The following is a 13,815-nucleotide window of genomic DNA, read 5'->3' as shown; positions in this document are numbered from 1 at the left end:
GTGTGTCTAGGTAAATAGGGTTACGTTAAAGAAAGAAAAATCAAAAGTGAACTTAAATGAGTTACTTAAACGCTAACCAAACATTTTGTTATTTGAGCCTAAAATGAACCATACAACGTGGAATATTTATTTATAATTCAGGAAGTAGATAGCTTACAATACAGCACCATTTAAAATAGGAAGGGGTTCTCTTAGAATTTTCCATCGGCTACGCTGTAACATTCTTTTATTAGTTCAAATTTTCTTCTTTCCATTTGCACTGTTAGAATTTTGCCCGAGCCGGGATAGCCTGGATGGTAGGGCGTTCGGCCCATGTCCAAGAGGTCGCGAGTTAGATCCTCACCGGACGAAGACTCCTCGTCTAGAAAATTGTGACTGGTGCACGTTAACTCTGTGGGGGTCACAAAGTCTTCCAAGTTCCTATAGCAAATCAATACCTCTGGTGGTACTGAATTGGAGATTGATCGCTCTCTGGTTCAGGTCAAAACTACGATCTGTGGGTGAAAGAATGGATGTATGAATGGGTTAAAACACCCTTTAATTCCGCCTATGACGCGTTATGTGAGTGAAATCGCATTTTTTACCATAGATGGTGGCACTGAAAAACAAGAAAAGCCACATCTGCCTTAAATTCGCTAGATTTCACCAATCAGACTTGGTTATATTTGGCAAGAGGCATTAGAAGCAGCAACTGTAAAATTATCTGTCTGAAACTACTATATAATAACCGCGACAGCAGTCTGTTTCTGCAATTAACCCTGAGATTAACGGCAAAGAATTTTTTTTTACCTTCATCGCATACAACTTGTATGGTTGAAAAAGCCATGAATACAAAACTGCACAATATTTTAACCATTTACCTATTTTAACGTGACATCAAAATCCAAGTCAAAGAGATTTAATTCGACATTAAACTTAGGCTTTTCGCTTGGTAATTAGTGAGAATGTGGTTGAATTGTGTTTTATCAAATGAATGGTAGGATGCGGTTCAATTAGTTAATCTGGTTGTTTCATCCGTAAGAGATGAGAAATACTAGACTATTCATGTTAAGCAACTTTATGTTGCTGCCATTTATGCTTGAATGAGACTATCGTACTTTAATTGTCCTGGGTAACGAAGCTGGGTGTGCAGGATGCTGCAAACCCTTCTTGTGTTGAAGAAAATGGAGGAAACACTGCGGTGTCTACGCAGGGACTTGAACCTCTGCAACTTTATGTTGCTGCTATTTATGCTTGAATGAGACAATCGTACTTTAATTGTTCAGGGTAACAAAGCTGTGCGTGCAGGATGCTGGAAACCATTCTTGTGTTGAAGGAAATGGAGGAAACATTGCAGTGTCTACGCAGGGACTTGAATCTCTGCAACTTTATGTTGCTGCCATTTATGCTTGAATGAGACTACCGTACTTTAATTGTCCAGGGTAACGAAGCTGGGTGTGCAGGATGCTGGAAACCCTTCTTGTGTTGAAGGAAATGGAGGAAACATTGTGGTGTCGAAGCAGGGATTTGAACCTCTGTTTGGTCTGTCATGATATTGACAAACCAACTTTCTCAGCTATTATATGCACCCAGCTGAGGGAACTAAGTGGGTTTACTTGGTGCTATGAAATTCTGGTTGTTTTACCATATTTGATGAAAGCAGTTAATAAACAGTTTTCTCACAGTTAACAGTGTAACTACCATTTTTAGAGTTGTTTCAATATGGTAAAACAACAATTTAATAAATTGTTCAACTATTTTTTCCGAGAAATTTCTAACAGTGTTAAATTGATACGAGTCTATTTGATATCTGATGTTAGAAAAAAAATAGGAAATTTTGCCAATGTCTGTCTATTCTGTTATCAACCAAAAATCTGAGTTAGAATTATTCAAAATTCACTCTCGAGTTGGCTCAAAGATGGAACAAACGGAAAAATCCATTATATTCAAGCCTAGCTTGCCAATATCGTGTGGTTAAAATTCCAGCAAAATAGCAACACTTTTTTATTACCTCTAGCTCTTAGGTCATAGAGCAGATGCCTGTTGGAAAGTTTATTTTTAATTTCCAGACAACATTTGCATCGAATGAAGTATTGTATTCTCCAAAATAAACTTTTATAGATTGCAATAAAATTACTCGGTTTTAAGAATGTTTAAGTTATTTCTTTCCAAAGTATTACAAACCTGTCATCCCAAAATGTCTTAACATGAGTAGAAAAAATTTAAACAATTAAACAAACGATTTCGAACGCAGAATGGAACCTTAGAAGATAAGTTGGAATTTATCATAAAGTAAACAGAGGTGTAAAGCAAAAGGAAATTATTTTCTGAATAATGAAGAAAAAGTTTATAAATTCCTTCGAATCAAAAATTTATCCGTTGTTTCATTCTTCTAAACTTTATAACTCATTTCCAACTATCAATTAACTAATAATAATTTAACACTGTGCAAAACACTAATGTAATATAAATGTTTAATTTTTTCAAATTTTATCTTAATAGTTTGTTTTTTAATTCGCAGTTTCAAATTTTGCAGCCTGAAAAATTGCATCTAATTTATCTGGAATAACCACATATATGTCATATTCATTAAATATTTGGAAATTTCAAGAAGGAAACGGATTTGAAAGGGGGAAATGGTGAAATGGAAAAAAAAATTTCGACATTTAGAAAATGGATTTCGTTTTAAAGCATGCTCTTGAAATTTATGTTGTTAACCATTTTTAAACACTTAAAATATCAACAATCATATTGTATTTAAAAATAGCAATAATAATGTTGATATTCATACAACTATACAATACATAAGGTTTAAAAATTCCATTTTTATTAAAGTCATAAAAATCTAGCCAAATAAAAACTTTTAAAAATGCTTTTATATAATTTTCTGTGGGATATTTTTGAAAGACTAATATTGTTATTATACCATTTTTAATTCAATCACATTATTTTAAATAAATATATTTTCTTTATAAGATATTTCATATCTTTCGATGGATATAAAATAATGACTAAATTATTTTATTCGAAGAAAAATATATAAATTAGTTTCAGACTTTTAAAACAATTACGAAGCAATTTAATTTTTTACGTAAATAAATACAGACTAAAAGAAATATTTTTATGCTACTACTTCAGGCTTATCGCAAATATTTGAAATACATAAATTTTAATGAGATTGTGTAAAAATGTTTTTTTTTTCATTAAAAGAAAAATAATGAAAAAGTAATGAAAATAATGAAATTGGATCCGGATTAGTAATTTAATCCATGTGCATTTAATTGTAAAATTGTTTTCTGTAGATATACATATTTTTCTAATATTTTATAACTACTTTTTAAAGAAACTATCGAGATAAAACCTAAGATTTGGAATCATCCATTTCTTTCAAACTCCCCATTTCCTTGCGATACTTCATGTTCACAGAAACAGGTGATTGCATACTTTTCTCTTACATTTATTGTCATCTTTAATATGGTTTTTTAATAACTGATTTTGCAAACAAATGGTTTCTTTTTACTACTTTCCTTTTAAAGTAGTTTTATTGACCTTAGTGTTAATCATAATCTAAAACTAGATACAAACTGGAATAACTTCATTATTTGAAATTATAATAAAAAAGAACTGTTTGTCCAGCTTATCAATAGTAATATATACGCCAATTGTTTGATTTTATTAACTTTAATTTTTATTCACAATTGTTTAATGCATATCCTAAACGTAATTTCGTAGTTAGCTCTCGAGGCGAAATTCTTTTAATTTTATGCAGCATTGGAACTATGCAGTTAAACTCCACTTTCAATTCAATTATCAATATAATTTAGTACTCTTTCAGATATCTGACTAACTATGCGCGTCATATTACAAATAATTAGCTCATCAGGCAGGTTGTCATGATTCAATAAGTGTATAATATTTTTAAAATGCAAATAGGTTTTAAAAATAAATGCTTTCAACTAAAAAAAAATTTTATTTTATTTAAAAATAATGTAATTTTCTGGACTTACCTCACTAATCTCATGCATTCATTGGCGCTTACGGTTTCAGCTTCAGTGTTATAAACTAACATGTTACCCACGGAAAATGCTAAAATGCAGAATGTAATGTACATTTTAATATAAATCTGAGTGTTTCATTTGTTCTCAGTTCACTCCCATAGTTCTGAAGCAAAAATTAAAGCTGTTATTATTTTCTTCATACTTAAAATACTTACAGACACAAGCTTACCTGAAAAATACATGCACGTTTCTACTCAAAACACTAGATGAAACCATCTCTTGTTTGCTGTGCCCCACCCCCCTCCTGGCATGACTTCTCATTCATTATTGTTTTTTCTCCATAAAAGTCAATGAAAAAGATAACATTGTTTATAAAATACCTAATTAATATAATTACTTATACGCACAATATCTTATATATTTTAAAATAGAAATATTTCTAAACTTAGTAATGCAAAATGTGCGACAAAATAGGAAGTAATATATGAGATTTAATTTTTGCTTGTGAAATTATATACACCGAAGAGCCATTACATTATGACCACCCTGCTAATAACATGTAGGACCACCTTTGGCCCTCAAAACTGCTAGCATCCGCCGTCGCATTGATTCCACAAGGTGCTGATAGGTAGTCTGAGGTATCTGGTACCAAGTGCTGACCAACTGGTCCTGCAATTCCCTCACTTTGAGAGGGCGTAGCATGGCAGCACGAATTTGATTTTCCAAGTAGGACCACAAATGCTCTATTGGATTAAGGTTAGGTGAATTTGGGGGCCAAGACATGACTTGGAAGTCACTGGGATGCTCCTCGAACCAATCCATGACGATTCGACCCTTATGACACGGTCCATTATCCTGTTGGTAAACACCATCCCCCGCAGGAAAAACTGTTGCCATGAATGGGTGAACCTGGTTTGCAACTATGTTCAAGTAGCTAACAGACATCAGGGATTGTTCTATCAGGATTATGGGTCCTTATGTGCCCCATGAAAGCATTGTTTCTGGGCGAGAAACCATGAAAACCTTGGCGAGCCCATTGTTATAGGTAGAGAGCGGTCATAATGTAATGGCTCTTCGGTGTATAACGAGACCCTTATTTCATGAAGCAATGTAGATTGGAAAATTGGAAACAGCTTTTAAGTTACTAAAAATTTCGATGTAACTGTTGATATTTATACTTGACAACACCAATTCGTTCATTCTTTTTTTTACTAAATTTATTCTTATTTTCTTGTAAATTCATCAAGTCAAGGCATCAACTCTAGCATAAGCTTATAAAATGAATGCTTATAATTTTTTTTTCTTTATAAACCGATAAATAAACATTATTTAAAGTTTAAAAAAATATTCGCCATAAGCGCACTTAAAATTGCAATAACTTCAAAATAAATTGGAATTTTGGATTGGAATTTTGTGCCTAAATGGAAATGATCATTTAAGCATGCTAAATTCCAATTTTGTCGTAAAAAATAGGGTGGGTAAAAAAAATGGCTGATACATTATTTTTTACAGATTTAAGAGTTGATAATTCTTGAGCCAATAACCGAATCCAATTTTTTCTTTTAATTTTGCTGCTTGTATATTTTCTTCTGTATATTTTTTTAATTCAGCTTCATTAATTAAACATTTTAAATCTTAACTTTTTTTGCAAAGCAAAACAACATGTAATGAAAAGCAAAATAAGTGAGAAAAATTCTCAAACAGAGATCTTAAAATTTCAATAACTTTTCAATAAATTAGAATTTAATAGAAACCTTGTGTTAAGTTCATGAAAAAATGGCCTATTTAGAATATAAAATTTCAATTTTGTATTTGCCTTTTTGCGACCTCCAGACAGACCCGAAAGGTATTTTTTGCTAATATTTCGAGTTAAATATTTAATAATTCTCAACCTTACTAATGAATGTCACAGATTTTTTACATCATCGTACTCCCTGTACTTTTTCTAGACACTATTGTAATTTCATGTTTCTAAGTCACAGTTCTTGGGCAGGAAAACGAAATTTAGTATAAAGTTAAACACCCAAAACGGCGGTGAAGCTTACAGTTTTTTAAGATAAAGAGAAAAACACAGATATTTCTTTTAACTAAGGCTAAAATTTCTGAGCTTGGAAATAAAATTTTAAACTAACTTTTCGGTAAAAATAGAAATTTTTCCGTAGCAGCTTAACAAGGGCCGATAGCGCACACTCGGTACCTACGCAGGCTGATCAAAATGGTCTCCATCCCCACACGTTAAGCTCAGCCAGTGATGCTTGCCTTCGGTGTTCTACTGGGAACCGTGTCTTTACGATAAGTCCACTGCCGGACGCACCTCAGATTAAAAAATAAATAATCGAGATAATGTATGATACATCTTAAGGTTTAATCCCAGTTGTAAAACAAAAACAAAAACGGTGGTGGATATGATTTCTCAAAAACTGATGTATCAACTATACTGATATTTCACACATCACTTCTACAAAATAAATTTGACTACTATAAAGAATTTAATTTTCGCAAACCACTTGAAGAATATAATTTTATTAAACTCATTTTCAAAGACAATGTATGGTTCATATTTTACCATAAAATGCCTTTTTTCATACAACTCATAAATTCAATTTTATTTTATTTTAATTCTTCGTTCCTTTACGAGAGTTATATAAAGAATAGAAACTATTTGGATTTCTTGATTTCACATAAAACTCTTGTGATTCATTTTACGGTGGCTATAAACCAACCTGTATCAACCCTGAGAACTATAAAAACGGTGAATTCGTAATTATATAAATGCTTGAACTAAGTTGAACTGAATAAATAGCTTAACTGTTACGTATCAGACTCTCTGAACATCCTAAAACGGTAGTGTGTTAGTAGCGGATTCGAATTCCACCACAAACCTTGACTTATTATTGTTACACATTGCTCTATTTATTGTTATACACATACACATGCGTATGCAGACTTGTGTGTTCATCCCAAACCCTATCTTATAAGTCGTTATAATGAGTCCAACTGAAATTCTTATAAAGGACCTGTATAATACGAAGGAAGCTATATTCGGTACCTAATATACTCATATGATATTTTGTACCTGTATTAGAGTATTTGGTATACGCCAGAACAACACCAATTATAACAACAACACAAATGTATTCCGGGCAATGGCACTTAACTAGACCTAGTATATATTTTGGACATTTACCAAAGGTCTAGTCATACTAGGTCTAGTTAAGTGCCACTGCCCGGTATACATTTGCCCGGTATACCCTACACTGATGTTTTTTTAAGGTCATTTGCCATTGCCCAGTATACATTTGCCCGGTATACCCTACACTGATGTTTTTTACGGACAAGTGCCATTGCCCGGTATATATTTGCCCGATACTCCAAACACTGATGTTTCTCCTAATCTATCGTCAGTATGTATTAAAATATTGAATAAATGTAATTATATCCACGAATAAATTAATATCAAATCGGATGTAATAAATATTTCGGACATTCACCAAAGCGACTATGTGATTGCCAACATTCACCGGTGAAAGTCAAAAACCACCGATTTCGGTCATTCACAGTAACATGCGCATCATTTACATAATAACCTCATCAGGACGTTTATTTCATACTCTGCCTAAATAGTATCCGGCATTATATAGAATGCCTAGGCATTGTATACAATGCCTAAGGAAAGCATGTAATATTTCTCACATTTCATACTTTGCCTAAAAACGTCAGACATTATGTATAATGCCTAGGGATTATATATAATGCCGGCGTTTCATACTTTGCACTAACATATATACTCAATTAATTGATGAAATAAGATAGCACGAGATAGAGAAGTACATTTCCATGAAACTTCTGAGGTAATAGCTGGATTCAAACCCGCTAGTTACTTATATGCTATTATTTAATAGAGATCTTTTATATAATTTAATTTTTTTATCCATTATTTGTTTATCCATTATGGGGCCTCGGGGATCTGTCAATTTTTGTTATTACCACTGACAACAGAAAGGCATCTGTGTGTTGGCAGGCAGTGTGTCCCCTGATGAAGTGCTGTCTTGCTAACACACATATCTTAAAATATTCCTCGTATATCTGACTTTTTTTTAAAAAAAAACTTGAAATGAAAATTAAGTTAAAAGTGTGTGGAAATAAAAAATATTATTGAAGGAAAAAGGCAAACTACAGTAAGAATTAAATATAACAGCACATCTAAATTTTTAAGTAAACATAAAATAACAAACATTTTAAATATATTTACTTCAAATAAGAATTTAGTTTTTGTAAAGTTTTAAATATCAGCATGTTATTTATTAAAAAAATGTTGACTAAAATAAATCCAAATTGAAAATCAATTAAATTATTAGAAACATATGAAAAATATCGTTCAAATTGTAAGATTTCTCTAACTTAAACAACAAATCTAGTTTTATGTAAAATTTAAAATATCAGTAAAGATAAAAGTTTTAAAAGTATATTAAGATTAAAACAAAAAAGTTTCGAAGGGAAAAAAACAAGATAAATTAAGAATCAAATACTACAGCAGATATAAGTGTAAAGTAAATATAAGTTAATAAATCTTTTTAAATGTACATCATACAATTTGCTCAAAAAATCACATTTTCATAAAATTTTAAAATTTGCTTATATACTTACTTATATTAAAATATGAATATTAAGTTAAGGAAATCTAAAAATAAAATGAATCTAAACTTTCAGAAACTATGATATGAACTTTCAAATCATAAAACCAATGCATAAAATAAAATAATAACTTAATAATGCAAAAAGGAAAATAATAACTTAAATAAATGAAAAACTTGATAGTATTTTTAAAAATATGAAAAGATAATAATTTAATATTAAAAGAACATGTAAAAAGATGGCAGAATTGTTAAGTAAATATAAGATAATAATCGTCAAGTGTACAAGTTAAACAGAAAAAAAAATTTTAAAGTAAAATTTAGTGGATACAAAACTTAGTAAAACTAGAATTTATATAACAAAAATAGTAAGAATATAATATAATATCAAATCAAGATCAAATAAGTCCATAAATACTTTAAGTGTATGTAACTCCAATAATTGAGACCTATAAATTTTTAAATGAAAGCATATCGAAATAATAAAATATTAATGCATTTTTCAAAGTACTTACCCAAGAAAAATATTTTAACCAGCATTTCTTTTTAACAAAAAATATCTTTAAATACAATATACTAAATGAATTGCTCGTGAAAGAATAGGTTTATAGTTATATATAGACGTACAATAGAGTGTTATGCAAAACTTGTGACAAATCAGAATAGTATTTCTAGATTAAATAAAAAATAAGGTATCATAACTTCGCTTTAGTGGCAGAGGAAAGGGGAGAAGGAAAAAAGGTTAAAACGAGACAAAAGAATTTCCGGATCGTTTTTAAAATAAAATAAAAGCTTTAGTTTTAAAGGAATTCTTAGAATTTTTTTTAAAAAAAAAGCTATGCCCAAAGAATCTTCAAAATGTGTTTACATAGTTTCAGGTTTCATATTTTAAAGAGAAAAGAATTTATTGGGTAATTTATAGTTGTTTTTTTTTAATCTAAAAGCATTCTTTATTCAAAATAATTTTAAGGAACAGAATAAATTTGATATTTGTTTCAAATTACTGTGTTTCACAAAAATATTTTATCAGATTGAAATAAGATGAAAGGTAATTAGCTTGTTATGTAGTTTTCATACAAAGAAACTTTGTTTCACAATTCTACGTTTAATGCAAGAATTATCAAAAACTTACTATGGTGCTTCTTAAAAGCGCGATTTTATACTTTTTGAACTTGATTAAACACTAATAGCCTGAACAAAAATATGATTCAATTTAAAAACTTAACAAATTTTCGAAAAACGATTTAAGTTACCCGCAATACTTGTCTCTTGGTGGACTGATCGTTAGGACACAATTCCTGTAGATCACCAAAGTCAAGCATCACTAGCAGCAATCAGTGCGTGCGCGGATGACCACTTTGATCAGTCTGCGAAGGAACCGAGGGCATGTGGAATCGGTATTTACCGTAAAGTGCTCGACTTTGCGCTCAGGTCATCGGACTACCAAAGTGGGGGAGCCATCGAAAGATGATGAAATAGGATCAAAATTTTTATGCATTCTCATGGATGTTTCCCAAGCCGCCAGTAGCCCATTGTGTAGTTCTACAGCGACGAAAATGAAGTACTACTATGGTTCAATGCCGAACTAATTATTTAACTAATTAAATAATTAATTAATTAACTAATTAACTAAGTTCTAAAATTTATTTCATCACTTTTCTTTCAAGATAAAAAAAATAGTAATAAAGTTGTTTCTTTGATTTCGCTCAGTCAAATATGAGTTTAAAAGCAAACACTTTGGTTCACTTAAGAAAGTTTTGTACTCACTAAGAAGCTTTCCTCCTTATTCGCAATGCTCACTAACCAATACGATTGCCTTGTCTTATTTTTAAGGAATATACTTTTCCAAAAAGAAGATCATTGTATTTAAAAAATATGTATTCATTATAATTTTAGGTAATGACATTCGGTCAATATAGTTATTCATCAGAATGAACAATTATTTGGATTTTAAAAATAAACAACTTTACTTGAAAAAAATATTTAAACTTAGAAATACATTCAGAATAAAAAGTAATAAATGAGAAAAAATCTTACTTGTTTACACTAAAAAAATAATAACTTTATATTGAATATCAGTTAAAAACCGTTTTTTATTTTTATCTTGAATCTTTCATATTTCAAAAAAATTCTATAGAAATGCTTAGATTCTTATTCTTTTTCTGCAATTCTTATTCTGTTTGAGGATAATTTTTTTTTTTTTTTTTTACTTTCTCATTATTTTTCTACTTTTGACAGTAAGGTCAGCACGAACTTATAAAGTAAAAATCTAGAGAAATACAAAAGAAAATTTCTACATCAGACAATAAATTATCATTATTTAAAGAAAAAAGTGACAAAATGTGTTTGCGAAAAAAGAAATTAAAATAGCTATAACTTTTTAAAAAAATCGTATTTCGAAAACAAACTTGCGTTAATTATTATTAATGGAAATTATCCTATCAGCACTGTTTTAACTCAGTAGTGGAATTCCAGTCGTTAAAAGAGCAGTCGATATGATATTTTTTACTACAAATTTAACACCTGATAATTCACGAACCAATAATCAAATCATTTTTTTTTTATTCAATCGCTTTCGTTGTATACAGAGCACAGGATGAAGAAAAAAACGAACCTCCCTGAATAACTTTTAATCTACGGACATTACCGTTCTAGGAGTCACTCTTAGTTCGAAGGGGTGACCTCAAATTTGCTAAATGACTAGTGCAGACAATATTTCAAATTACGAAATCAGACGCACAAATGCAATTTCTCTGTATAGGTACAGAGAAGTAACATGTCATTCCATCCATATTTCTAAACACCTTCGTAATTTCGAGTTTCAAAGTCTTATCGTTTTGTCTAAATGTAATATTAAGTAGAACACCCAAAACAACGACTGTGTGTGGTGCTTATAATTTTTTTTTAAATGGAGAGAAATGCCCAGACTGTAATTATTGCTTCTCCTATTATTGTAGGTATTTTGTACTATTTTAAATTTAGTTTAAACGAATTTTTAACAATAAAGAGTTATAAATAATGTATTTTAATAATAAATAATATAGGGAGCATCTACCGGCATCTGCATTTGGCGCCAATAACACATCTCAAACATAATGATTTTCACTTTGAGTTACTGGCAATGAATTACATACGAAAATAATGTTTTTTCAACACCCTACACCAAAATATACAGTGATAAACTGGTAAGTCATGCCAATTGATTGTCATACGAAATAACTGCACGAAATTGCGTAATTTCGTGCAGCTTAAATATTCATGAAAATATGGACATTTTTATAAAAAACATATATATAAAAATAATTTTACACATTTACAAACTATATAAACATTTTTATGAAAATAATATATTTGTTTTGAAATAAGTTTTCTTACTTTAACTGCTGAAATATTTAATAAATTTTATATAAAATAGATTTATTTAAATTAATAATAAAAATATCATTTTAAAAAAAACATTTTTTAAAAATTGCGCAAGACATGAGTATTTAAAGTAATAATATTTTCCTACTGCGTTTGCACAGAAGACAGTTAAATTTTTTTCATAATTTTGTTTTTAATAGTATTTTATAACTTATGAAGAAAGTCCGATTTCAATACCTTGAAAATTTAGAAAGTTTCTGGCAATGATGAATTCAATAATTATAAATTCTTTAAACTTTATTGATATGTTTGAGAAATCACATGATTTAAAAACTTCTAAAATCTTAAAATAATTCTCTTAGTATTCTTTTAGAAATATGAAAAAACGTTTTAGTATAGATATTTTTCCACCCCGCATAGTATTTTAATTACAGCAATTTTAACAATAATATATATATATATATATATATATATATATATATATATATATATATATACATATATATATATATATATATATATATATATATATATATATATATATATATATATATATATATATATATATATATATATATATATATACAACTTTAAGCTTTATTCGTCAATAATGATTGTGATATTATCGTTATTGATATGCTTCGTTATAATTATTGTTTGAGATATTAGATAGATTTTACACAGAGTTTGTCTAACGTTAACCGTAACGCTAACCATATTCTCTACAATTTAGCAACACTATTATTTTTGAGGAAACTTCCACGTATACAATGTAAAGCTTAAATAGCTTTAACTTCAAAGTTTAAAAAAACCATAACCAAAATCTCTTTACAATCGCAAACGTTGCAAAATCTCTTTACAATCGGTAACGAATGACCTGTGTAAGCTAGAATGTGGTGTTGCTCTTGAATGTTAGCGAACTGGGCAACATTGCACCTATAACCCATAAATGAGAAAAATCCTTAAAAAATCCATTATTTGGTTATTGAAATATTAAAGAAACTAGGCGGCTTCGCCCCCTGCTCGCTGCCGCTCGCCAACCCCCGGAACTGCCTTCGCAGTTCATTTCGGATTGCTTCGCAATCCGATGCTCGCTTTGCTCGTGCATTGTATACGTTCTTAACGTCTAGCTTTTGTATACGTTTTTGAACACTGAAGTTCAGAAAACTTTAACTGTAGAAAATTCTAAACCTGTGCATTTCAATATTAATTTGAAATTGCAAACAGTTCACATATTTCTCTTAATCACACTATTCTAAATTTCACTTGTTGAGAAAAGTAACTTTTGTAAGTTTTGTTTTAAAGTCTTTCCCACCAGAGGGCTAAGACCATGTGTTGTAAAACAATATGAAATAGTACTGAACGCCGGATGTAAAGCATCGGCTTCGATGAAGATAATTTTGTGAGAATTTTTTTGATAATTCATTGAGAATTCACCCGATTAGACATATGATATGCTACGTGCTTTTGCGCACCGAAGCCTATCAATTAAAACTTATTAGCGTTTTATATAATATAGATTAGCCATATGATGCTCACTACGTGCTCTTGCGCGCCGAAGCCTATCAATTAAAAATGAAAACTGTTGCCAACGCGAGAAAAGAAATATCATCGGTTTTATTGATACATACGTATTAGCGTTTTATATAATATAGATTCGCATTTAATAATATGCAACAAACCATGTTTAAATTGGAGTTTTCTTTATCGAGTTGTAAGATAACGAATTTGTAAAAAGCCCATACATCAATACGTAGTTCTCGTTGACAAAATTATTCCTTTCGTAACGGAATTGAACTTCAAAAATGTTCCTTGTGCACCAGTTTTTGTTTTATTGTTTT

The 13,815-nt window shown here is 29.9% G+C and overlaps 1 protein-coding gene across 1 annotated transcript in view; it reads right to left on the bottom strand.

Moving 5' to 3' along the window:
• LOC107453786 (uncharacterized) overlaps nt 1-4,135 on the bottom strand; it is a 53,498-nt gene extending 49,363 nt beyond the window's left edge. The window contains exon 1 of the mRNA XM_016070735.4: nt 3,987-4,135. Coding sequence (XP_015926221.3) covers nt 3,987-4,090 — 104 coding nt within the window. The 5' untranslated portion in view covers nt 4,091-4,135. The remainder of the gene's footprint in view (nt 1-3,986) is intronic.
• Between the last annotated feature and the right edge of the window lie 9,680 nt (nt 4,136-13,815).

The sequence above is a fragment of the Parasteatoda tepidariorum genome, chromosome 7, assembly GCF_982258835.1.
Source record: "Parasteatoda tepidariorum strain Cologne lab strain chromosome 7, Ptep-v5.0, whole genome shotgun sequence".
Classification (NCBI taxonomy): Eukaryota; Metazoa; Arthropoda; class Arachnida; order Araneae; family Theridiidae; genus Parasteatoda; species Parasteatoda tepidariorum.
This window is presented reverse-complemented; position numbering and strand designations above follow the sequence as displayed.